Source organism: Dama dama, chromosome 6 (assembly GCF_033118175.1).
Source record: "Dama dama isolate Ldn47 chromosome 6, ASM3311817v1, whole genome shotgun sequence".
Taxonomy (NCBI): Eukaryota; Metazoa; Chordata; class Mammalia; order Artiodactyla; family Cervidae; genus Dama; species Dama dama.
Window position 1 is genome coordinate 16,290,449 of NC_083686.1, and position 24,394 is coordinate 16,314,842.

Genomic DNA, 24,394 nt, shown 5'->3' on the forward strand with positions numbered 1-24,394 from the left:
GTGGGTAGCCTATCCCTTCTCCAGGGGATCTTCCCAACCCAGGAATTGAACTGGGGTCTCTTGCACTGCAGGTGGATTCTTTACCAGCTGAGCTACCAGGGAAGCCCAATATGCATAAAGGCTTCATATTTGAAAAGCCTGGGATTTCTCATGAACTCTAAGGCAAGCTGGTACAGCTGGAGCATGGTGAGCAAGAGGTGGGGGCTGATCCTGCAGGGCTGTGAGCAGGACCCGGAGCCTGGATGATATGCTAAGTGCCGTGGGAAGCTGCTGAAGCCTTCACACAGCCGGGGACTTGGTTCAACTTATGTTAAAGTGATCCTTCTGGAATCTGGGAGGAAAATACAGTTCAGAAGTCTAGGAGAGAGATGATATGGACTAGACAGGAATGAGAAAAAGGTGATGAAGGAAAGAGGACAAAGTGGAGATAAATTTTAGAAGTATAATCAGCACCTCTGATGGTTGGGATGTCAAGGATGAGAAAGACAAGATTTAAGGATCATGCCCTGAGTGATCTGAAAGTCCGGAGTGTTTCATTCAATGAAATGCATATGAATTCAATGAAAGGCAACCTGGGGATGGACACGAGAGGAGAAGTCCAGGCAGATTCCAATTATCCAGACCTAGGGCTGTGGATGGCAGGAGGGAAGGAGGCACGTGAGAGGGGAGAGGGGAGCCTAGCAATTCCACTCCTAGGTATATACCCAAAAGAACTGAAAATATATGTCCACACAAAGACTTATACATGAATATTCAAAATAGCCAAAATGTGGAAGAAAAACAAAATATTCATCAACAGATTAAATAATAAAAGTGTGGTATGTCAATATAATGAAATATTATTAATCAATGAAAAGGATTTCAAGCTACAACATGGGTAAGCCTTGAACATGTGAAAGAAATAAGTTATGAAGATCACATATTGTATAGCTCCATTCATATGAAATGTCCAGAATAGGCAAATCTATATGGTTACAAAGTAGATTAATGGTTGCCTGATGTTTGAAGGTTGGGTGGAGAAGAAATGAGGTAATGATCATGAGGTTTCTTTCTTGGGGTAATGAACATGTTCTAAATTTGATTATGGTGATGACTGAACCTCTCTGTGAATATAATAAAAACTATTGAATTGTATACTTTAAAGGGGTGAATTGCTTGGTACAGGTTCTATCTGAATCAAATTAAGATCAATCTTTCTGATAGAATAGTTACAAAACTACAAGTTAATTAACACATTTGCCCTGATGGCTCAGAAGGTAAAGAATCCACCTGCATTGCAGGAGACCCTTGTTGACTTCCTCGGTTGGGAAGATCCCCTGAAGAAAGGAATGGCAACCCACTCCAGTATTCATGCCTGGAAAAATCCCACAGACAGAGGAGCCAGGCAGGCTACAGTCCATGTGGTCGCAAAGAGTCAGACATGATTGAGTGACTAACACTCACTTCACTTTCCCATACAAAAGTTATCAAACAATATAATGCCTTTCAACAAGCCCTCAAATTTTGTCAATTTATGTTGATTTGCTTACTTGGACTGCAAGGAGACCAAACCAGTCAATCGTAAAGGAAATCAGTTCTGAATATTCATTGGAAGGACTGATGCTGAAACTGAAACTCTAATACTATGGCCACCTGATGTGAAGAACTGACTCATTGGAAAAGACCCTGATGCTGGGAAAGATTGAAGGCAGGAGGAGAAGGGTACTGCGAAGGATGAGATGGTTGGATGGCATCACCGACTCAATAGGCATGAGTTTGAGCAAGTTCTGGGAGTTGGTGATGAACAGGGAAGCCTGGCGTGTTGCAGTCCATGGGGTTACAAAGAGTAGGACATGACCAAGTGATTGAATTGAAGGTAAATATTCAAGAACCACTGCCCAATGCACCGAAATTTTTCAGATGATAAACAGCTGGCATGACAAGATGGCTCAACATCATGTCACACTGTTGGGTAAACTGTTGGATAAACCTTCTCTCCTTCCATATAGCATTTTAATGACTTTTAGTCAGTTTCTTAGTTTTCCATGAAATTATTTACCATCTTATTTTTAATACATTTATGCATACACCCTTAACAAACTACTGAGAAGACCAAAAAGTTTTCCTATCACTCCATATCCTGCCTCCATTTTGACACTGGACAACACTCTGTCCACAAATGTATACAGGGCAGGATAGGAGGTGGAAGGCTTCCTAATTCTCCATCTGCCTTGGGACATAGATATAGTCACTTCAGTGTCTGTCCCTCAACAACCATGCAGGATTGAGACCCCCCCCCCCCGCCCCGCCTTCCACCCTCTACAGAAGATGTATAACAGTTGAGAGCAATGGTTGGTGGTTTAGTCACTAAGTCCTGCCCAACTTTTTGCAACTCCATGGACTGTAGCCCAACAGGTTCCTCTGTCCATGGGATTTCCCAGTCAAGAATACTGGAGTGAGTTGCCATTTCCTTCTCCAAGGGATCTTCCTGACCCAGGGTTCAAGACAAACTCAAATCTTGCTGTTTAGAGGAGGCATCCCTTTGAAACCTAACCCAGACGTTGAATGGTAATTTAGCTGGGGGTGGGGGGAATTGCTGTCAAATATGGAAGCAGTTTCCTAATCACATGATGTATGAAAATAACAGAAATTTTCATCAATAAGATATATTGAGAGTTAACTACATATATTTAGAAAGATGGTAATGATAACCCTATATGCAAAGCAGAAAAAGAGACACAGATGTACAGAACAGACTTTTGGACTCTGTGGGAGAAGGCGAGGGTGGGATGTTTCGAGAGAACAGCATGTATATTATCTATAGTGAAACAGATCACCAGCCCAGGTGGGATGCATGAGACAAGTGCTCGGGCCTGGTGCACTGGGAAGACCCAGAGGAATCGGGTGGAGAGGGAGGTGGGAGGGGGGATCGGGATGGGGAATACATGTAACTCCATGGCTGATTCATGTCAATGTATGACAAAACCCACTACAATATTGTAAAATAATTAGCCTCCAACTAATAAAAATAAAGATAAAAAAAAGAGAGAGTTAACTACAGATACTGTGTTCTAGACATCTAATGAGAAAACTCAGTATTTTTACTAGAGGACAAAATTTTAATTTCTCTGATCATTTTCTATTTCTCATCCTAGGTAAATCAACTTGGATCTGAACTCTGTACCACAAATTTAGTTCTGTGATCTTGGAAACCATCTGAATCTAACATCACCACATGAGAAAACAATATTTAACTCATAATGATGGCAAAAATTAAATAAAATAATGTATAAAGAGAACCTAATACTATACTTAGCACTTTAAGTACATCAAACAGTAGCTATTATGATGATTACTAAATTGTCATCTCTGTACTACAAGAATCAAGCAGACTAGAAGTAGTCTTGCTACTTAAACTTAAGAAATCAAGGAACTTTAATACCAATACAATCAACAGATATGGAAGAGCAGAAAGACTACTTAACTGGGAATATGGGCATTTATAAAAGGTTGTTCACAAAACCTCTCTGAAAACCATAATCCTCACCATGAAATGAACATAACAATCTTTGAGGTTCCTTATAGCTTCTATAAAATAAGAGAAAGGGATTCATTGAATTTCATTTTCCTTAAAATATTCTTTACAATATTGTTTTTGTCTTAATTTCAGACTCAAACTAATTTCTTTTAAAGACAATTCATGTTTGGAATAGAAGGATGGAAAACATAATAGAAAAATCACATAAAAACTAGTCAATATAAACTTTTAGTGCATTTAAATCTACAATCTTGGGAATATATAAAAAAAGCCACACTCACCTATCCCTTCATTAGAAGAAACACGTTAACTGTCTGGAGTTTACATGAGTGAACAAACTTATAAAGCCCTAAAAAGCAAAGGATCTTATATGATCCAGATGCCAGATGTCTCAAATATGGGAATAACATGCCAGTCTTCCTATTGCTGTTCTAATCACATCTAAGTAAAGAGTTACTTGTCCCTCACTTAAGAGGTTGATCTTTACCATTTCTGGGAGAAATAATAATCTACCATTATGGGAGATAGTTTCTATCTGATATATGTGACCAGTATTGAGAAATGCCAAGAAACTACTTCTTTATTGTTATTTTCTTTTTTAATGGAAAAGCCTTAACTCTAATTTGGAACACATTTTTTAGTTCAAACAATCCTTTCAAAAGTAACATCTATGATGCATATTGTAAGAAGACATTTATCTTAAATCTTGAGACTCTAAACGAAAACTATATTCCTCCATTTGATTTTTTTTTTTTTTTTTGCAGAGGTGTTGGAGAAGACTCTTGAGAGTCCCTTGGACTGCAAGGAGATCCAAACAGCCCATCCAAAAGGAGATCAGTCCTGAGTGTCCATTGGAAGGACTGATGTTGAAGCTGCAACTTCAATATTTTGGCCACTGATGCAAAGAGCTGACTCATTTGAAAAGACCCTGATGCTGGGAAAGATTGAAGGCAGGAGGAGAAGGGGATGACAGAGGATGAGATGGTTGGATGGCATCACTGACTCAGTGGACATGGGTTTGAGTAAACTCCAGGAGTTGGTGATGGACAAGGAGGCCTGGTGTGCTGCAGTCCATGGGGTCGCAAAGAGTCGGACACGACTGAGTGACTGAACTGAACTGAACTGAACTGAAAGATAAGATCTAACGTTATTAGGTGCATATTAGGTCTCATTTAGAAGTAATCTTCGATATTAATTTGGCCAAGAAATCCTAAAGATTCAAGATTTGCTGGAAAGGTGGGACTCTGATCATTAACTGATTCAAAGATGGTACTTTCCGGAACTTGAGCCCAATGTGGGGGTTTATTCACACAGGGCTTGGCGTCTTATGTAAAGCAAGCCAAGCTGCTGCTATGTGAGAGCTGTCTTCTTTCCTTTTACTGTGGACTCTTTGCTCTGAGCCTTTCAGTATAATTTATTTTACATTGTTGGTGGTTGTCGAGATGATATGCTCTTTCATATGTTTAAATAGACAACCTAAAGGTGAATATGAATTTGCAAATGCTGTGAAAGTGAGAGCATGTAAAAGCTTCAAATTTAAATATTTAAAAATGAGATCTCCAATTAGTTTGAAGAGCAAGGAGACGGTAATGCTGCACTTTGAACTGGATAGTGTTTTCAGCCACTATTAACATACTAAGCCATGGCACCTGGTCTTTTTGCCTAATTCAGTCAGTTACCAATAAACTGAGCAAATAATATAATGCAGTTCCCATGCACAGTCAGTCCCATTACGAGAAGTACCATCAGTAGTATCATTGATGCCCTTGAGGCTTTGTGCTCCAGAAAACTAATGAATAGGCACTGCTATCTTCCAGGAAGTGAAGGAGACATTCATCTCAAAAAGCAGCAGCAGTTAAATCCACTGGGGCCCAGGGATTAACAGCAAAGCGGGAACAGAATGGGTGGGTTTAACATTTGATTGTTAGGTCATATTGACCAAGGACAGGAATCATTTATGACAGATCTAGATGTTCAGCATTTTGCAAGGGAATGGAACACAACTGCATAAAAGAAATCCACTGTTTACACAGGCACCCAGATCATCCCACTCTTTTTTCACTGAGTTCTTTTGCACAATTTGAGTTTTACACATCATACCAACCAGAGGAGAAATTGTTAGAGGATGGTGTTATTAAGACTTATCGCTGAATTACAACACATTAGAAATAAGGAGGTGCCCCTAAAGAGAAGATGGCTGAGGACAAGTCAGACACGCATATGATGGGAGACTAATGGGATGAAATGTTGTTTACTGGGTGACAACAGTTTGCAGACCCTGACATACACAGTATCATCTGGTAATTCCACGGTGCAACGTCTACTTCACTGATGAGGAAATGGATCCACAGCAATTAGAGGACTTGTCTAAGAGATATAGCTGAAGTCTCGTTTCATCCACCTATTAGTTCTGTGAATTCTGGACTGCTTCACAAATGGATTTAATCAGTGTTTTCCGGAGGGTTTGGTGGAACTCCATCTCTAAGGGATGTTCTCTGGGATGACAAACCATGACTGCTTGAGAATAAGAACTTGTTACATAATATCTGACTCATAGTTGATTTTTACTAATGTTTGTTGAACTAACCAAACCTTGAGTGTGAATTGAGGATGGCAGAGCCTGGTGGGCTACCGTCTATGGGGTTGTACAGAGTAAGACGCGACTGAATGACTTAGCAGCAGCAGCGGCAAGGCTCCTGATTATCAACCCCAGAACCTACCCATTTCTAGATTACACCGACTTCCTATATCTCCCTTCCCCCTTCTTTTTCACCCTTCCTTCTGAGTTCCTCTCTCCCTCCCTCCCTTCTTTTCTTCCACAAATATTTATTTAATGGCCATGACATTTTGGGTAGTTTGCTATGTGCTAGAGATTAGATAATGAGCCAAAATACAGAGATCTAGTTGCCTGCAACTTACATTTTTGTGAGGAAACTTACATTTTAATGAGCAAAAAAACCAAAGACATAGCTCTCATGAAACTGACATTTTTTGTAAGTTAATAAATAACTCACATTATTTATGTAAGAAAAATGGGTCATGGGTCTTCAATCATGGGTTAAGAAAGACTGGGATGGAGAATCAAGCTCAGGGATAGCTGAAGAAGCTAACTGATTAGGCACTATCTGAGAAATGAGTAGGAGTTATCTCAGGAATCTTGGAATGATGGGAAGGACTAATAATTAAAAATAGAACAGCATATAGAAAGACTCTCTGGCTAGAGTGAAGCATGAGGCATTTGAGAAAGTGAAAGAAAGCCAATGTGGTTAGAGTCCAGAGAGCAAGAAGGAGACAAAACACACTGGATAGTCTATGCGGGGGCCTAATTGATGCTTTTGAACTGTGGTGTTGGAGAAGACTCTTGAGAGTCCCTTGGACTGCAAGGATATCCAACCAGTCCATCCTAAAGGAAATCAGTCCTGAGTGTTCATTGGAAGGACTGATGTTGAAGCTGAAACTCCAATACTTTGGCCACCTGATGTGAAGAACTGACTCACTGGAAAAGACCCTGATGTTGGGAAAGATTGACGGCAGGAGGAGAAGGGGATAGCAGAGGATGAGATGGTTGGATGGCATCACTGACTCAATGGACATGAGTTTGAGTAAACTCTAGGAGTTGGGGATGGACAGGGAAGCCTGGTGTGCTGCAGTCCATGGGGTTGCAAAGAGTCGGACATGACTGAATGACAGAACTGAACGGAACTGAACTGATGGGCTGTGATATGACTTCATTGGATTTGAATATTAAAATCATCACTCTGTATAAGGGAGCTCTGTACTTTCTGCACAGTTTTTGTTTTTAGTAAATCTAAAACTTCTCTAAAGAATAAACTTTATTTAAAAATATCACTCTGGCTACGCTGTATGGGATAAAACAGAATGACAGGAAGAGCTCCTCTGAGTGAGCTAGGAGAAAATTAGAGATCTCTGAGATAAAGATGGCCAGACACAGAGCCCAAGGTCCCTCTTCCATGAAGAGGTTAGGCAGTCAAGGAGGAACAAGAGTGGTGACTGAGAAGACAAGGGCAGTGAAGCAGGAAGAAAACCAGGGAAGTGTGGTGTCCCTGAAGCCAAGTGAGGAACGTGTGTCAAGAAAGAGGTGGTGATTGATTATGTCAAGTGGTCTTATCAGCAACTATTATTATGAGACCTGAAATGTAATTGTAGCATTTAAGAAAATTAGATCCTTGTTAATGACAATAATAAGAAAAAGTCAAGTGGAGTGGGTTGGGGGACAAATCGATTGGGCAAAAGATAGGAACTGGAGAGAGTGCAGTAAAGAATATAGAGTAGTTTTATTGCAAAAAGAAACAAAATATATGATGTAGTGGGAGGAGTGTGGCCAAGAGGTAATTTTTTTTTTTTAATCAGAAGACTAATAACATGATTGTATGCTCATATTTTTAAAACTTTAGTATGCATAAGATTAATTTTTTTTAAATAAAAATGCCAGTTCCCAGGCTACCCTTGTGAGCCCAAAGGAATAACTCAATTTAGAAGACAAAGTTACATAACAAGATGCAAACAGTATAATCAGTAGATTAAGAGAGGCTCCTGAAAAGGTGGAAATGGATGGAATTCAATGACAGATGCTAGACTGGATTTAGGGAAGAAAAGAGACAGACCAGTGCTCTCTTGTAACAGAGGGGAAGAAGATCAAATGGCAGATGTAAGCAGTTTTGTATATTTGATATCAGGAAATTGAGGTAATTTCCATAAAATTAAGTTGGCAATAAGGTTCTCTGTGGGAGGGAGAGGCTAAACAAAGAAAAATAAAATAAAATAAATCATCTCTTCAAATGAGATTTGATTTGTACCAGTTATAGCCATATGGGAATGAGTTGTCTTTCAATCAAAGAACCCATTATGGCAAATCAGAGCCCCTGCATTAGAGCCAAAGAGCCCTGCAGCACAGATCTGTCATTATCTCCCCTGTGATTCCTGTAAGCCGGTGACACATCAGAAACAGTGAGTCATGAGGAAGACAACGTGATTGGTGCTGGAGAAGTGAACCCTACCTCATGGCATGCCCCTGCACTAATCATTTTCCAGAAGCCTTAATTGCCTGCCTTGATACTCTGCTCCTCTACACCCTGAGTGACAAGTTAGTAATTCACTGTGGAAGGCTTGAGCAACTGGATGAAATCCATCAAGGGTTTCTTTGGCTTTCTCCCCTGACTAGACACATCACAGTCGTACTTAATGCAAAAATGAACCACTTTTGGAAAGGAGTTTGCTCCCAAATAAAATTGAGCCTGGACTTTAAAAAGAAGCCCAAAGACACTGACTACTTACTAACAATGACACAAGGCTACATGCCTGGTCGATTTCCTTAGGCAAAGTGATAAAAGCAACGGACAACAAAAACAAACCCTGGAACAAAATGAAGGAGAAGTTTAAACCCAAGGACAATTTGCAGGAAAGACTAACTAGATGTAAAATATCAGGTCTTTCTCTGGGCAGCCTCCATCTCTATTTCACATGTAGTTTTGTTAATACTCAGGCTGGTAAATCACTCAGGTTTTCCAACCTTCATGAAAGAGATGAGTGGAATTCTGAACTGTAGCTTGGTGTACAAACAACAAGGTTTGAATTTGTGCTTATTTCCTTAAAGAATAGGGCTCGAATAGTAAGCAGGAAATGTGAGAAAGAGTGTGCCCCATAAAAAGAGAGGCCTCTGGAAGAACAGTAATATCTCACCTTTTTCACTCTGTCATGGTGTGAGTTGTGCTCTTCCAAAATACAGGTGTTGAAGATCTAACCCCTAGCACCTCAGAATCTGACCCTATTGGGAAAGAGGGTTTTAAGGAGGTGTTTAAGTTAAAATCAGATCATTAGGGTAGGCTCTAATCCAGTATTCTGCTGTGCTTGGTTGCTTAGTCATGTCCGGCTCTTTGAGATCTCACGGGCTATAGCCCATGAGGCTCCTCTGTCCATGGAATTCTCCAAGCAAGAGTACTGGAGTGGACTGCCATGTACTCCAGGGGATCTTCCCAACCCAGGGACTGAACCCAGGTCTCCTGAATTGCAGGCAGATTTCTTACCATCTGAGCCACCAGGAAAGCCCAATCCAATATTACTGCTGTCCTTACAGAAAGAAACATCAGGGCACAGTCACACATGGAGGGAATTGTGTGAAGATAGGGAAAAGGCAGACGAGGCAAACAGAGAGCTCTCAGAAGAAATCAATCTTACTGACACCTTGATCTTGGACTTTTAGCCTCCAGACTGTGAGAAAATAAATTTCTGCTGTTTACGCCTCCTAGTCTGTGGTCCTTTGTAATGGCAGCCCTAAGCAGACTAATAAGCACTCTTTCCACTCCTCCGTATTTCTTGTCACAGACACACAAATGTGTAGTTTAAAACTACTGCTGGGCTTCCCAGGTGGCTCAGTGGTAAAGAATCTGCCTGCAGTGCAGGAGACACGGGAGATGTGGGTTTGATCCCTGGGTCAGGAAGATCCCCTGGTGTAGGATATGGCAACCCACTCTAGTATCCTTGCCTGGAGAATCCCATGGACAGAGGAGCCTGGTGGGCTACAGTCCATGGGGTCGCAAAGAGTCATGCACGACTAAGTGACTTAGCAGGCACAAGCATGAATGCACGCCTGTCTGCAGGGAGGTCTGATACCTTCTCTTCCTACCCTGGCCTCCAGGGAGGCCTTCATAGCTTTCTTTGCTCACCTTGTCTTCTCTCCCTACGCATCTCTTCTCTTAGGTCCTAGGTTTATTCTACTCTCATATACCAAAAGCAAAGAGCTTTGTAGTTACCAAAGTATTTAGCAAATCACTTGGAATAAATAGGGATTTTATAACCACGAGGTGGCTTTATTTCAAATTACTAGCTTTCTTGTTTACGGTGGAGGGATTTTAGCAGGTAGGATCATACATTTCTGCTGAATCAGGATCTCTCTGGACTTCCATCTGGGCCTTGCTAGTCCTCAGGTCATGGGGCTGTGAAGACGGACAGTTCTCAAGAAAGGAGGCATTTGAAAAACAGACAGGGCCAATGAACCCACAAGTCAATAGACAAAGATAACAATCTTTTTTAAAGTCAGGATGCCACCCAGGCCCCAGGATGCACACGGTCCTTGAGGTTTCACTTTTGGAAACATTCAAGACCAGTTCAGCTCAGTTTTATACTGAAAATCACAAGGAAAAAAAAAAAAAAAGAAGAAGAAAAATGAAAAAGGCTACCGTGGTTCCGTGAGAGTTGGCACAGGATGTGGAGCTATGCTGGTTCCATCCTTGCTGCCAGCTTATTTCCCACCCTAATTATCAGCAGCTGCTCTGCAGCACGCTCATCCTCCTGATATGTTGCATTTTCTGTGAGATGTTTCTTTCTTACTCCCACATCACTTCTAACCTACAGTTGTTCTCCTCACTGACCACTGCCTCATTCAGACACACTCCTTCCCTACGACACAGCTCAAGGAAGTCCTGCCACAGAAAAAGAGGACAAATCCTCTTTTCCTAGTAACAGCCACTGACCTTCATTTAGCCCTGTACTGTCCGTTTCCTGAGCTTGATTGGATTGCAAAGGCCTTGATGATTATTGGATAAAAAAAAGATGAACACAAACAGCCTGCGAGGACATAATCAAAAATAGGCCACAGAGAACAATGGGGGGGAGGGATCATACTTATCCTAGCAGATAACTTGTTCATAAACAGCTTCTATCATGGAAGTACTAAATGACATGATTGATGGTGAGTAGTTACGAAGGGCTGAAGGGAGAGGCAATGCAGATTGCTTTTAAAGAGCAGAGAGTCGGTAGAGTTAATGCACTTCTTCAGTCTCCAGTCTCCTAAGGCATAGAGACAAAGAACAGTGATGAAATTAAATACCTCAGAGCTGCAAGGCTCTTTTCATTTTAGCTAATCCAATGAAATCCAATGAAATCATTCTCTGAATGATAAAACTGAGGTCTATTCTATTCAATAATTCAGCAAACATGCATTGAGCATATATTACCATGAAGTAAGTTCTAAAGAAGAAAACAAATATTGTTTGTTTTTTTAGCGCATATATATGGAATCTAGAAAAATGGTACAGATGAACCTATGTTTCAGGGCTGAAATAGAGACTGGACATGTGGACACAGGAGGAGGAGGGGAGGGTGGGGAAAACTGGGGGAGTAGCATGACATATATACACCACCATGTGTAAAATAGCTAGCTAGTGGGAACCTGGCGTGTAATACAGGGAGCTCAACTCGGTGCTCTGTGATGACCTAGAGCGTGGATGGGGCTGGGGAGGGTCCAAGAGGAGGGGATATATGTACACATATAGCTGGTTCACTTTGTTGTACGGCTGAAACTAAAGCAACATTGTAAAGCAATTATACTCCACTTAAAAAAAATTAAAAATAGTTATATTTTTAAAAAAGTGTCCCATCTGATGGAGAAGGAAGAGACTACAGATAACACAAGAAACATGAATCACAGGGAGAGAAGAAGGAAATGCAGAGTATACGAACTCTGAAATCCCTAACCTCATTTCTCCATTTGTCGTCCTTATTTCTCATAACTCTAGGATATCTGTTTCTGTGGGAGCTAGTATGCGTGTGTGCTCAGGTGTTCAGTCGTGTCCGACTTTTTGTGACCCCATGGACTACAGCCTGCCAGGCTCCTCTGTCCTTGGGATTTCCCAGGCAAGAATAGTGGAGGGGGTTGCTATTTCCTTCTTCAGGGGACTTTCCTGGTGCAGGGGTCAAATCCGTGTATCTTTGTAGCTCCTGCATTGGCAGACAGGTTCTTTACCACTGAGCCACCTGGGAAGCCCTAAAATAAACCTATTCATATTCTCATTAGTACAAGAAAGCTGCAGCATGTGGTGGTTTTGTGGGCTCAGATGAGTATGAAGCCCAGTTCTAGCATTTATTAGGAATGTGAATTTGTATCACTGTTGACCAGTGAGGGGAATGACATCTACCACAATTGTATTTACATTAAATGAACTGTTGTATTTAAAACCTGACATACATGAGTACAGGGACTGATTCATAATTCAGTAAGCATGAGCTCTAAAAATCATGGGAGTGTTTCTCATACTGACACTAAAGGGAAACTGGTGGGATAGTAGTAGACACATGCTCATAAATGAGAGGTGGGGGTGAAAACAAACAGGGCCCTGTGGGGCTTCCAGGCACAGAGGTCTTTTTTGTCCTTCATTTCTTATAGGCAAAATTCTAACCTCCACGACCTTCCTTGAATTCCAAAAGGCAAATTAAAACAAACAAACAAGCCCTTGCTAATTAAGGGAGGAACAGCCAAGAAATCACCTAAGGCAAGATTGAACAAACTGGAGAGGCTCATCAAGATTAGGAGACCCTTGTTCACAGCCCTAAAATATGATCAAACTCTTTGCAGCCCTATGGACTGCAGTATGCCAGGCTTCCCTGTCCTTCACCATCTCCTGGAGTTTGTTGTTTAGTTACTCGGTCATGTCTGACTCTTTGCTACCCCATGGACTGCAGCATGCCAGGCCAGGCTTCCCTGTCCTTCACCATTCCCCAGAACTTGCTCAAACCCATGTCAATTGAGTCAATGATGCCATCCAACCATCTCGTCCTCTGTTGTCCTCCTGCCTCCAATCTTTCCCGGCATCAGGGTCCTTTACAATGAGTCAGCTCTTCACATCAAGTGGCCAAAGTTTTGGAGCTTCCATTTCAGCATCAGTCATTCTAATAAATATTCAGGATTGATTTCTTCTAGGATTGATAAGGGCTTCCCTGATAACTCGGTTGGTAAAGAATCTTCGTGCAGTGCAGGAGATATTGGTTCAATTCCTGGGTCAGGAAGACCCTCCGGAGAAGGGATAGGCTACCCACTCCAGTATTCTTGCCTGGAGAATCCCCGAGGACAAAGAAGCCTGGCAGGCTACAGTCCATGGGTCGCAAAGAGTCGGCCACAACTGAGTGACTAAGCATAGTACACACACTTAGAGTTTTAAGATGCTCATGTACATTGTGAAAAGGAGGGTTTAGGAGAAACACCAAGTTTATTTCATCTTTCAAGGGATGCTTCTGTCTCAGAATACTAATGAATATCACCTTGAATGTGTGTGGACTGAACAAAGTATAGGGAATGTTTTTCATGCTAGGCACACCCAATCTCCTATTAACAGTATTCATTGCTTCAAAGCACATCACAGATTTCAGCTCTGGTCAGATCCTAGAGTTCTGAAGGACCTAAGACAGAATTTAAAGTGAAAATTTCAGTTTGGTCACTAAAATCTTTTAGATTCATCATGATTGGGGGCGGGGGAGGAGAAAAAAGATATTATTCCGAGATGGAGCTTCTAAATAAAAATATTGGCAAAAAGCTCCCGAATCATGATGTTGAAGCAGTGGGTAATGCCATGGACTGGGGAGACAGGCTGTCTCAGAGTTCTAATTTTGGCTCTGGTGGCACCAGTGGGGATTAGTGATTTATAATAGTATCTTCCCACTCCTTTTCATAGGTCTGCTGTTTTTAATCTAGCACAAGAGTTGGCTAGTTATGGCCCATGGGCCAAATCTGGCTCACTGTCTACATTTTTAACTGATTAGAGAAAAAAAAAAAAAAATCCAAAGAAGATAACATTTATTGATATTTGAAAATTATATAAAATCCAAATTTTGGTGTTCATTACTAAAGTTTTTCTTTTTGACTGCACTGGATCGTCACTGCTGTGCAAAGGCTTCTCTAGTTTTGGCGAGCAGGGGGCTACTCTCTAGGTGCAGTGCCAGGCCTTCTCGTCGAGGGGCTTCTCTTGTTGTAGAGCACATGCTTTAGGTACGTGGGCTCAGTTGCCTCACAGCATGGGGAAATCTTCCTGGACCAGGGACTGAACCGGGTGTCCTTTTCATTGCAAGGCAAATTCTTAACCACTGTACCACCAGGGAAGCCCAATAAAAGTTTTGTTGGAACATAGCCATACCATTTGTTTATGCTACAATGGCAGAGTTGAATGGTTGTAACAGAGACTTTATGGCCAGCAAAGCCTAAAATACTTGCTTTCTTTTCTTTCTGGAAAATGTTTTCTGACCCTTGAAGTAGGATATAAAATGAATGATGGAATTAAATGTGAGTAGGTCAACACGTCTACAAACACTGTCAGACAATCCTCAGATGGACACTTCTCATAAGTGGATCTTAAGATCAGTTTATAAAGTGCTCCAAATGTCTTTTGGCTGACAGGGGAGTAGCTGGAATTTCAAGAAATTACAAACATTTAAAAATGCCCCTTGTGTTATTTTCATGGCCTCTTTTAAATGTATATTTTAAAGCATTCTAAGTAGGAAGGGAATTTTGAAGCAAATATCTCAATACATTTTTTTTAATAGAATAGACAGTACTTAAAACATGCTGATTTTCAATGCATTTATTTAAGTCATGTTCAGAACTACTTGTGTATATAGAAATATGTTTTCATACCATAAACAGTTCCTACTCACATTCTTAAAATGATTTGCACACATTAACCAAGCAAAGGAAAAAAAAAAATACAAGCTTCAGGGCTGCCTACAGACTTAGGCAGACAAAAAAAGAGATTGTCATAGTTGCCTTTGGGTAACAAATTTAATTACATGGATTTCAACTTACAGTACTAACACAAAAGGGATAAAATAAAGGGAGTGTTGTATATTAAATGCCTTAGCAGCATATTTAACCAGTAATCAAGAAAATGACCAACTTCTATACTAAAATGCTATTAAAATATCTCCACATTTTCATATAAAGTAGATGCCAAATACTGGTTTACATTTAGAATGACAGCAAATTAACTTATTCAATAGCATTATTTGATCACCCTAGAAGGAGTTGCAAAACCGACATGGATGAAAAACTTTCCTCACTGATGTCACATAATTATCTCAAAAACTCAAAAAACCGGCTACACTTTTTTCTTTCTCAGAGACACCCATGGATATCTCTCAGAATTGTCTATTTCTCAGATGGTCATAGCACAGCTATATGGCACAGCTGCACTGACCACCTAAATAGTTCAAGTTCTGGTAAATTAAAAATTTTATAGCCTCCAGAGCCATGAAACGTTCTATCTAGAAAGTTTTTTTTTTTTTTTTGTAAATACATAAAATAGGTCTGCAAGAGCTATAGAATCATACAACCAGGGTGGGAAAAACTCACAAGTGAATCAGGGTGGTAAAAGTAAAAAACTGATACTGACCCACGTTTGTACCCTACATAGTTACACATAATAGGAAATAATTGTCATGTTTATGCAATATGTGTTTAGATGAAACAGATGATCTATAGGAACATAGAGACAAATACCTAAATACAGAGACAGAGATAAAGATTAATAACATCTCAGGTCCCTAAATTTAAGGTACAGTTCCAAAGCTGGAATCCACATTCCAGGCTGAAGCCCCCTAAAGTGTTTGCAATTGTGGTAGGTAAACACATTTTTTTTTTTTTAAGCAAGAAGATCCATAATTCATTTATTGGACTCTCTAGGCACCCATGTTTTCTATCTTTTCAGTTAGCTCCTGAAAATCTTTCTGGAAAAGAGTTAAAATGGAAATATTTTTCCTTAAAATTTACATAAGTAGCATGTAATTATCTAAGGATATTTAACAATTAGTATATTCCTGGCTAAAGGTGAGATTAAATGACACTTTCTCCTTTGTGGAAGGGTTAATTTCATTTCCAGGCAGACAAAAATCATTTCAAATTACCCTTCAAATTTTCTCTTTTTTAATTTGTTCCCATAGTTGCCTCTTCATCTTTCACCCAACTTTCTCCTGTGTTCACCTCTTCTTTTCTCTTTCTGGGGGAAGGACAAAGAGAGGAAAACCTCTAAGTTTTAGTCATTATTGATTTGGAGCACTGCACTGAGATTGGGCTTGGGAAATCTGCAATATTGGTAACTGCCCTTAAAACTTGTAATGAGTCTCTGCTTGGACAACACTGCAGGTCACTGGACTGATTCCCACTAAAGGAACCATATTAGGTGTGCTGACCAATGGCTAGACAGTGAATGATAACCTGCCCAGGGTGTGGAGGGGTCTAGTGAAGAAGTGAGAACAATTTCAGCAGTGTGAGTTCTGTCATGAACAGTATTGAATCCCAGTGTGTAACAATTTTCTGAAGGAAAAAATTACGGGTTCAGATACTTCCTTTGATAAAGTTGTTCATATACATGAAAGGGCACTGCCGACAAGTGTGGTTTTCTTCCCTCTTTTTCATGAGAGTACAATTGTGGCCTTCTAACTTTAAGCCAACATCTTTACCCAAGGTGCTCCTTAGAAGAAAAGCTATGACCAACCTAGACAGTGTATTAAAAAGCAGAGACATCACTTTGCCAACAAAGGTCCGTATAGTTAAAGCTATGGTCTTTCCAGTATCATGTATGGCTATGAGAGCTGGATTATAAAGAAGGCTGAGCACAGAAGAATGGATGCTTTCGAACTGTGGTGCTGGAGAAGGCTCTTGAGAGTCACTTGGACAGCAAGGAGATCAAGCCAGTCAATCCTAAAGGACATCAACCCTGAATATTCACTGGAATGTTTGATGCTGAGGCTGAAGCTCCGAAACTTTGACTACCTGATGTGAAGAGTCAACTCATTGGAAAAGACCCTGATGCTGGGAAAGACTGAGGGCAAGAGGAAAAGGGGGCGACGGAGGATGAGATGGTTGGATGGCATCACCGACTCGATGGACTTAAGTTTGAGCAAGCTCATGGAGATAGTGAAGGACAGGGAAGCCTGGTGTGCTGCAGTTCATAGGGTTGCAAAGAGTCGGATATGACTTAGCGACTGAAGAACAACAAAAACACTTTTCTGATAGGCTTATACATATAAATTGTTGCCTGTAAATGAAAAAACCTATTTTTACTTCAAGTGCCCAAATGCTCATCCTTAAGCTAAGAGATACAATCCACTTCGTTGACTACTAATAAAAAGTGTTCACAAGTTCATTATTTCAAAAACTAGGCCCCAGCCTCTAATATTCTGTCTCATATGTTAAGCCAGAATACATAGATGCATAAAATCAGTAATGAATTATATATATGTATACACACACACACACACACACACACAAACACTCACATTTACTAGCTAGCGTTAGTTATTTGACCTTGATCAAACTACTTCTCTGTTCCTCAGTTTCTTGATCTGGAAATTGATATAATAATAGAGTTGAGGATGAAACAATAATGTGGTGAGGGTTAATTGATACATTTAAAAAGCATGCAATAAAAAAAAAAGGACAAAACAAACCAAAACTAAAAAGTCTGTAACATTGTCTGGGATACAGAAAGCTGGATACAAGTAAAGCTATAGATACTCTAATGGATACTGTGATGCTCAGTCTAGATTCTAGAGGTTGTTATATTGGCTCTGTGGCTCACAGAGGTCCTCATGGAAACTTCTCTCTATTGAAATGCAGAACTGCTTCACCTGGGTTTATTTATCTCACCTCCCCCCAGTGAATGACTTTATTAGCTGATGCCAGGAAACAAAGGCTTGCAAACTCAGGTTAAGGTTAGAGTGACCCTAAGAAGTGTCCAAGCTCCAGAGCTCCCCACAGCATCAGCTGAGACCTCAGGTGCCATGGCGCAGCAGGCCAGCTGCTTCTTCTGCCTGATCCTGCCTTCCTCACTTTCTTGGAGAAGGAGTATATCCAGAGAGAACCCCCAGTAAACGTCCTAACATAACTCTTCATCCGTGTGTTTGCTTGGAATTCAATGTAAGATGATAGATATACATAGACAAAAAGTTGCCTTTCCATTATCCTGAAATTGCTAAGATCTAAATCTGAAGAAAAAAGTGCTAAAACCTTACTTAAGTTAAAACAAAAATCAGTGGAAGTTATGCCTGGCCACTTCCCTGTAGGGCTTCCCTATAGGAGAAAATGCATTTCAGAGAAGAAACCCAAACACCATCTCCCTGCCCCGGACTGTTACCAGAGAAAGACTAGAAAAGAGGACGCGCCACTTGGTTATAACAGTTTTCAAGACATATACGATTTTTTTTGAGGAGAGAGGAGAGAATTTCTCTCAAACCATCAGAACAAGTCAGGGAAGCACAAGTGAGTAGGTCATCAATTTTGAAGCCAGAACTGTCACCCAGCCCTTCTCCAAGTTCAAGACTCTCCTGAGGTATGAAACCACTGAACTGCTGGGCATGAAGCTCATGATTCATGGGGAGTAGGGTGGTACTGAGGGAAACAGTTTTCTTTACCCTTACTTGGCAGATCAGGATACATGAGTTTCCGGGTCACTGAATAAGCTCAAAGAAAGCAGCTGGCCCTTAAGTCATTTTGTTGCTATCCCACCAGGACCAGGCTCAAGGTGGAGGCTCCTACCACATGACATGACTTTCCAGTTCTAGGGACATTACATAATCTACACATGCATCACATGAGAGAGGCAGCATTTGAAGCGGGATGCAACAGCCATTAGGGTTTCCCAGGTGACGCTAGTGGTAAAGAACCCGCCTGCCAATGCAGGAGACCTAGGAGAAGCAGTTTCCATCCTTGAGTCAGGAAGATCCCCAGGAGAAGGAAATGGCAACCCACTCCAGTATTCTTGCCTGGAGAGTCTCATGGACAGAGGAGCCTGGTGGGCTACAGCCCATAGGGTTGCAGAGTCGGAAATGACTGAAGCAACTTAGCATGCAAGTAATAGCCAGCCAGTGTTAAGACGCTGTACCACAGTGGGTAGATTCACTGGAGGAAGATCTCTATCTTCTTCCATCTTTCTCCTGGTATCATGACGAGAGAGGAAGGCAGAGGAGTAAGAAACAGGATCTGAGGAGCTTCCCCCCACTTCAGCCACTAGAGCCACAAAGAGGTCTTTGCTGCACCAGGACGGGCAACGATCCCACACAGCAGGATGTAAGCCTTCAACACAGCCAAGCCAGGTAGTTACTGCCAACAATAAACCCATTTCATATGCTTGAGTTTCCTCCATAAATCTGGTAAATACATACACTTCGTTTCCTCCATAAACCTGGTAAATATACACACTTCAGTAAGTACTCAGCATCCTGTGTTACACTTCCAGGTATTAGGGATACAGTAATGAGAAGAAAGCTGTGGTTCTTTAACTAGATAAAGTGCCTACTTCCTTGCCTCTTTTTCCCTGTCTCTGAATTACTTCTTCTTTTTCTCCCTCTGGCAAAATATTCTTCTAAGCAAAGACATCATCATTCCATTAATTACTCTATTTATTTTATTTTAACAACACAAGGGAAACATGCACAGAACGCATTTGGAGAAGCAACAAAACCAACTGCATTTTCTTTCTTCAAGTACTATACACGAAAGTCTGCCAACATTCCTTTCTCAACCACATTTCCCCAAAGCTTAGCACTTGGCTATAAAAGTTCACTCCAGCCTACAATTTGGCATGTCTGACAGCAAAGTCTTCAAATTTGCCAATTTGGCTAACTTCTCCTTTTTGAGTAGCAAGCAGATAAATAGGAAACAATTGGAGCGAAATGTTATAAATCATGACATAATTCAGAGAGACAATTCATTTCATGGGATAGTAGTCTATAAGAAATTAACCCTAAATTATGGTAGTTTTTTTTTTCACATAGTTTTTTACAGAAGTCTAAAATCTGCATAGAAATGCAATACAAAACAAGTGCAGTTAAATACTATAAAAAGACCTGAAACTCTTAATTCTGTTGAAAAATCTTGGTTTTCTCTCAAAGTTACACATGATTATCATTTAATTCCACAGGACACTTCAGAGTAATGCAAAAACAGAAATGAAATGAAACAAAAATTCTGACCTACATAATATATATCAATAAATTATAAAGGTATAACTTTATAGGTACTGATGGTATATAAATAATATACATATGCATGTTTTGTTTTATATGTATATATATGTGTATTTATGTGTGTGTGTACACACAATTTTACACACACACTCATACACAAATGTGTGTGTACATACATAGTGCTAGAATATTTGGCAGAGCCTTTTGGAGGTATTTGCCATTTTTACTGAAAATCATTACAAGCAGGTATGATTAAAGTATTTAATCCTATTCATTGACTGTACCTTGGGTAGTTGGGCTTACGATATTTGTCCATAAAGACAGAATTGTGCTGGATACATAAGTATCATTTGCAGGATGAATTTTCAGAAGTGGTGATCGAGAGAATTCCACAGACAAAGCCAGTGTAGAATAAGTATGTGTTATGAGGATCTGCAGACAGGCAGTCCTGCAGAAGATTCTATATAAGACATTGATCACATTTCTCCACTCCTTCCTGTCTCCTGCATTTTCTGACAAATGAAAACACTCTTGCAACTTTCCAGATTTCCCACATCAAACTGTCACACAATTGGAATGATTAAAAAATAGTATCTTGTCATTCTAACTTACAAAGATAAATCAAATGGCCTGCTATCTTTAGGCAATCTTGATTTTTGCAAAAACTGGTTAAAATCATGTGAAACTGATCCCTCCATTCCAATACATGTACAGACGCATTTGCCTGGAAATTCTATCCTAATGTAGGGACATACCCCAAAGTTCTGATGACCAAGATTAATGGCACAAACACTGGATTCCCAATGCAGCCATAGTATTTTTTCAACTCTTTCTTTAAAGAAGCATTTGGCACAAGTCTCTTGTTACTGCCAAAGATGATTCAGAATTATTAAACCTAACTTAGAAGCTACTACATATTATATTAATTATTCAGGAAGCATCTTTTCAAATGAGCTATGGGCATAGTATGTTTATTTCCATGACTACTGCAGCCACCCTGAACTTCCTTGAGAAAAAAAAATTTTTTTGAAATGACAGCTTTCAGATTCCACACCACACAGTTTTAAACTCCTTAAGCTTTGCTCATTAAAAGCCATTCTCTTATGTGTTGCACATGAAACACATACCCTAGAATTGCAACCTTGTAAAGGAGGTTTTGTGACTTTCTGGGTTTGAAGACACAGCTCTTTCTAGAACAGTGTATATGAGAACATCTTCACCAAAAAGTGCAATATCTACACAAATGGGAGACTGCATGAGAAAGTAGACCTTTAGTATTATTGGAGATGAAGAATCAAAGCTGCCAGTTTAATACCATGCTCATTTCAAAGCTAACAGACCTAATGTTTGAGAATAAATAGTGAAAGAAATTTCCTCTAATGATACTTCAAAGACTTTGCAACATCTGGAATTTGGTTCCATATAGGGTATTCCACTAAGAAGTAAGTATAACAAGATTTTAATAGAGCAAACAAGACTCAGGTTTCTTACAATATGTTTTCCCTGGGGGGAAACAAATAACACAATGCATCTGACTAACCTTTCTGCACTTGAGTTGCATTAATTAACATTTAGTCATGGATTCCACTGTGAGCCAGATGAACTCAGAGCTACAGCTGTTTTCACTGAGGGAGGAAAATATGTTTTTGCATTTTAGATTCTCAGCATTTATAAATCTGGGGAAAATGTTTTACTGACTGCCTCTGCACCAGCATTATTGATATGCATTACATATTAGTCACACAAATAAATTCACACTCACCCTAGGCTGTGATGAAATCCATGTTAATATCACATCAACAGGGTCAGTCAGAACCAAATATATAAAAACCACATTCCTAACTCCCTTTTTCTTACAGCAAGAGTTAAAGAAGGGCTAAGGAGCTGACTAAGGAAGTAGATCATGACCTTGAAGAAAGTGTTGCTGGGTGACCCAAAGACTTAAGTGCAGATGAGGTATTCTGAGAGGGGTGCATGCAAATGACTAAAAGAAAAAAAAAAGTGAACAGATGTTGAAGACTGAAGACATGGAAATCCAGGATCTGATCACTTGGCAGAGATGTCCTCAAATACTCCAAGCCAAACATGTGGAAGTGGTTGGTTGTGAGCAAAACGGATGTGACTGATCCTTTGTCCATCATTGAAGGAGGGCGTTTGTTCTGTTTTGTTTTTATAGCCGAGGCTCCTTAAAGATGCAATTTTGTGAGGAAACATGACAGTGAATCAGCAGGACAAGGCATTCTACCTGGAACACCTGGTCAAATCTTACATTGAAAGAGGACTGTAGAATCACCTTTGTCCCTAGTAGTCCCCATATGAAGGCTGTGTCATGACTTCTGCTCCACTCTGGAGTCTCATGGACAAATGGAAATCCAGTAGTCATGTGGGTAAATGCATGTGTGTTGGTGTGTTCATTTGTACCAGTGTACAAACCTGGAATCATTAGTCTCTGTGTGAATACCAACCAAATTTGCCACTTGCTTCTTCAAATGAATGTTCTTAGCCATGACTCGAGAAGAATAAAGGCTGTCTGACCTGTCTTTACCAACATGTAACAGCAATTCTTGAATCAAAGCAGAAAAATATCTTACCTGGAACTACTTCAAAAAGAAACTTTCCTGGGCTCTCTTCATTGCAGGGATGTTCAAGCACTTTATTTCCAGGCAGGAAAATTGTACCCTGTGAACACAAATGCCCTAAATATCAACATCATCAGATAGCAAATATCATCATCACTAGTGAACATCGAAGATGTGTTTGTAACCCAGTATTTAGTGATATGGATTTAACTCATTTATATTCCCAGCTAATCAAAAATCACATAACAGCATCATATACATTCAACATTTAACAAATATTTGTTGAGCACCTCTTAGATATAAAACACTGTGTGAGGTGCTGAGTACTTTTTTTTTTGTAAATTATTTATTTTAATAGGAGGCTAATTACTTTACAGTATTGTAGTGGTTTTTGCCATACATTCACATGAATCAGCCATGGATGCACATGTGTCCCCCATCCTTAATCCCCCACCCTCTTCCCTCTCCACCCCATCCTTCACGGTTGTCCCAGTGCACCGGCCTGAGTGCCCTGTCTTATGCATCGAACCTGGACTGGCAATCTATTTCACATATGATAATACATATGTTTCAATGCTATTCTCTCAAATGATCCCACCCTCACCTTCTCCCACAGAGTCAAAAAGTCTGTTCTTTACACCTGTCTCTTTTGCTGTCTTGCATATAGGATCAATGTTACCATCTTTCTAAATTTCATATATATGTGTTATTGTATTTGTGTTTTGCCTTCTGACTTACTTCACTCTGTATAATAGGCTCCTCCTCATCCACCTCATTAGAACTGATTCAAATGCATTCTTTTTAATGGCTGAGTAATATTCCCTTGTGTATATGTACCACAGTGGAGATTCCTTAAAAAACTGGAAATAGAACTTTCATACGACCCAGCAATTCCACTGCTGGGCATACACACCGAGGAAACCAGAATTGAAAGACACGTGTACCCCAATGTTCATTGCAGCACTGTTTACAATAGCTAGGACACGGAAGCAACCTAGATGTCCATTGGCAGATGAATGGATAAGAGAGCTGTGGTGCTGAGTTCTTTTAAGCATCAATTTAGTAAATGTATTCTGTGTGCCAAAACCTTTTACTGAGCATTCAACCAGCATAATATTATTTGTTAGAAAAATCTTATAAGGTAGGTATTATATATATCCCCATTTTATAGCTGCAGAAGCCAAGGCAGAGACATTCCATAACATAGCCAATGCTCCCATAGCCTTCTCTTCATTATCTTCTCTCTTTTCTGTTGAATTTTCTTTTCTTTAGTGGATCATTTCTATCAGTACTGAGACATATTTTAAAAATTACTTTTTTGACTCCACCTTTCCCTGCAGTTCTCATTTCACTTTTTTTCCCCTTGCCTAGCAATGAATTGTCTGCATTGAATCCATTTATTCATATGGATCCACTGCAGCTTGGTTTGTGTACCCATAATTCCAATTACATGATTCTTACAAGCTGCTTCCCTAAAAATTTTCAATCCTCCATGAACTTGACTCCTCAGGAGTATTCAGCACTATTAACTACTCTTTTTTGATGTCTTTCC

The 24,394-nt window shown here is 40.1% G+C and overlaps 1 protein-coding gene across 5 annotated transcripts in view; it reads right to left on the bottom strand.

The window, feature by feature from the left end:
* The window catches only part of ARHGAP24 (Rho GTPase activating protein 24), a 621,697-nt gene that overhangs the window by 281,335 nt on the left and 315,968 nt on the right, over positions 1-24,394 (bottom strand). For all 5 annotated transcript variants that reach the window (XM_061145608.1, XM_061145605.1, XM_061145603.1 and 2 more), the window contains one exon: positions 22,855-22,942. In XM_061145608.1, the coding sequence (XP_061001591.1) occupies positions 22,855-22,942 (88 nt within the window). The remainder of the gene's footprint in view (positions 1-22,854; positions 22,943-24,394) is intronic.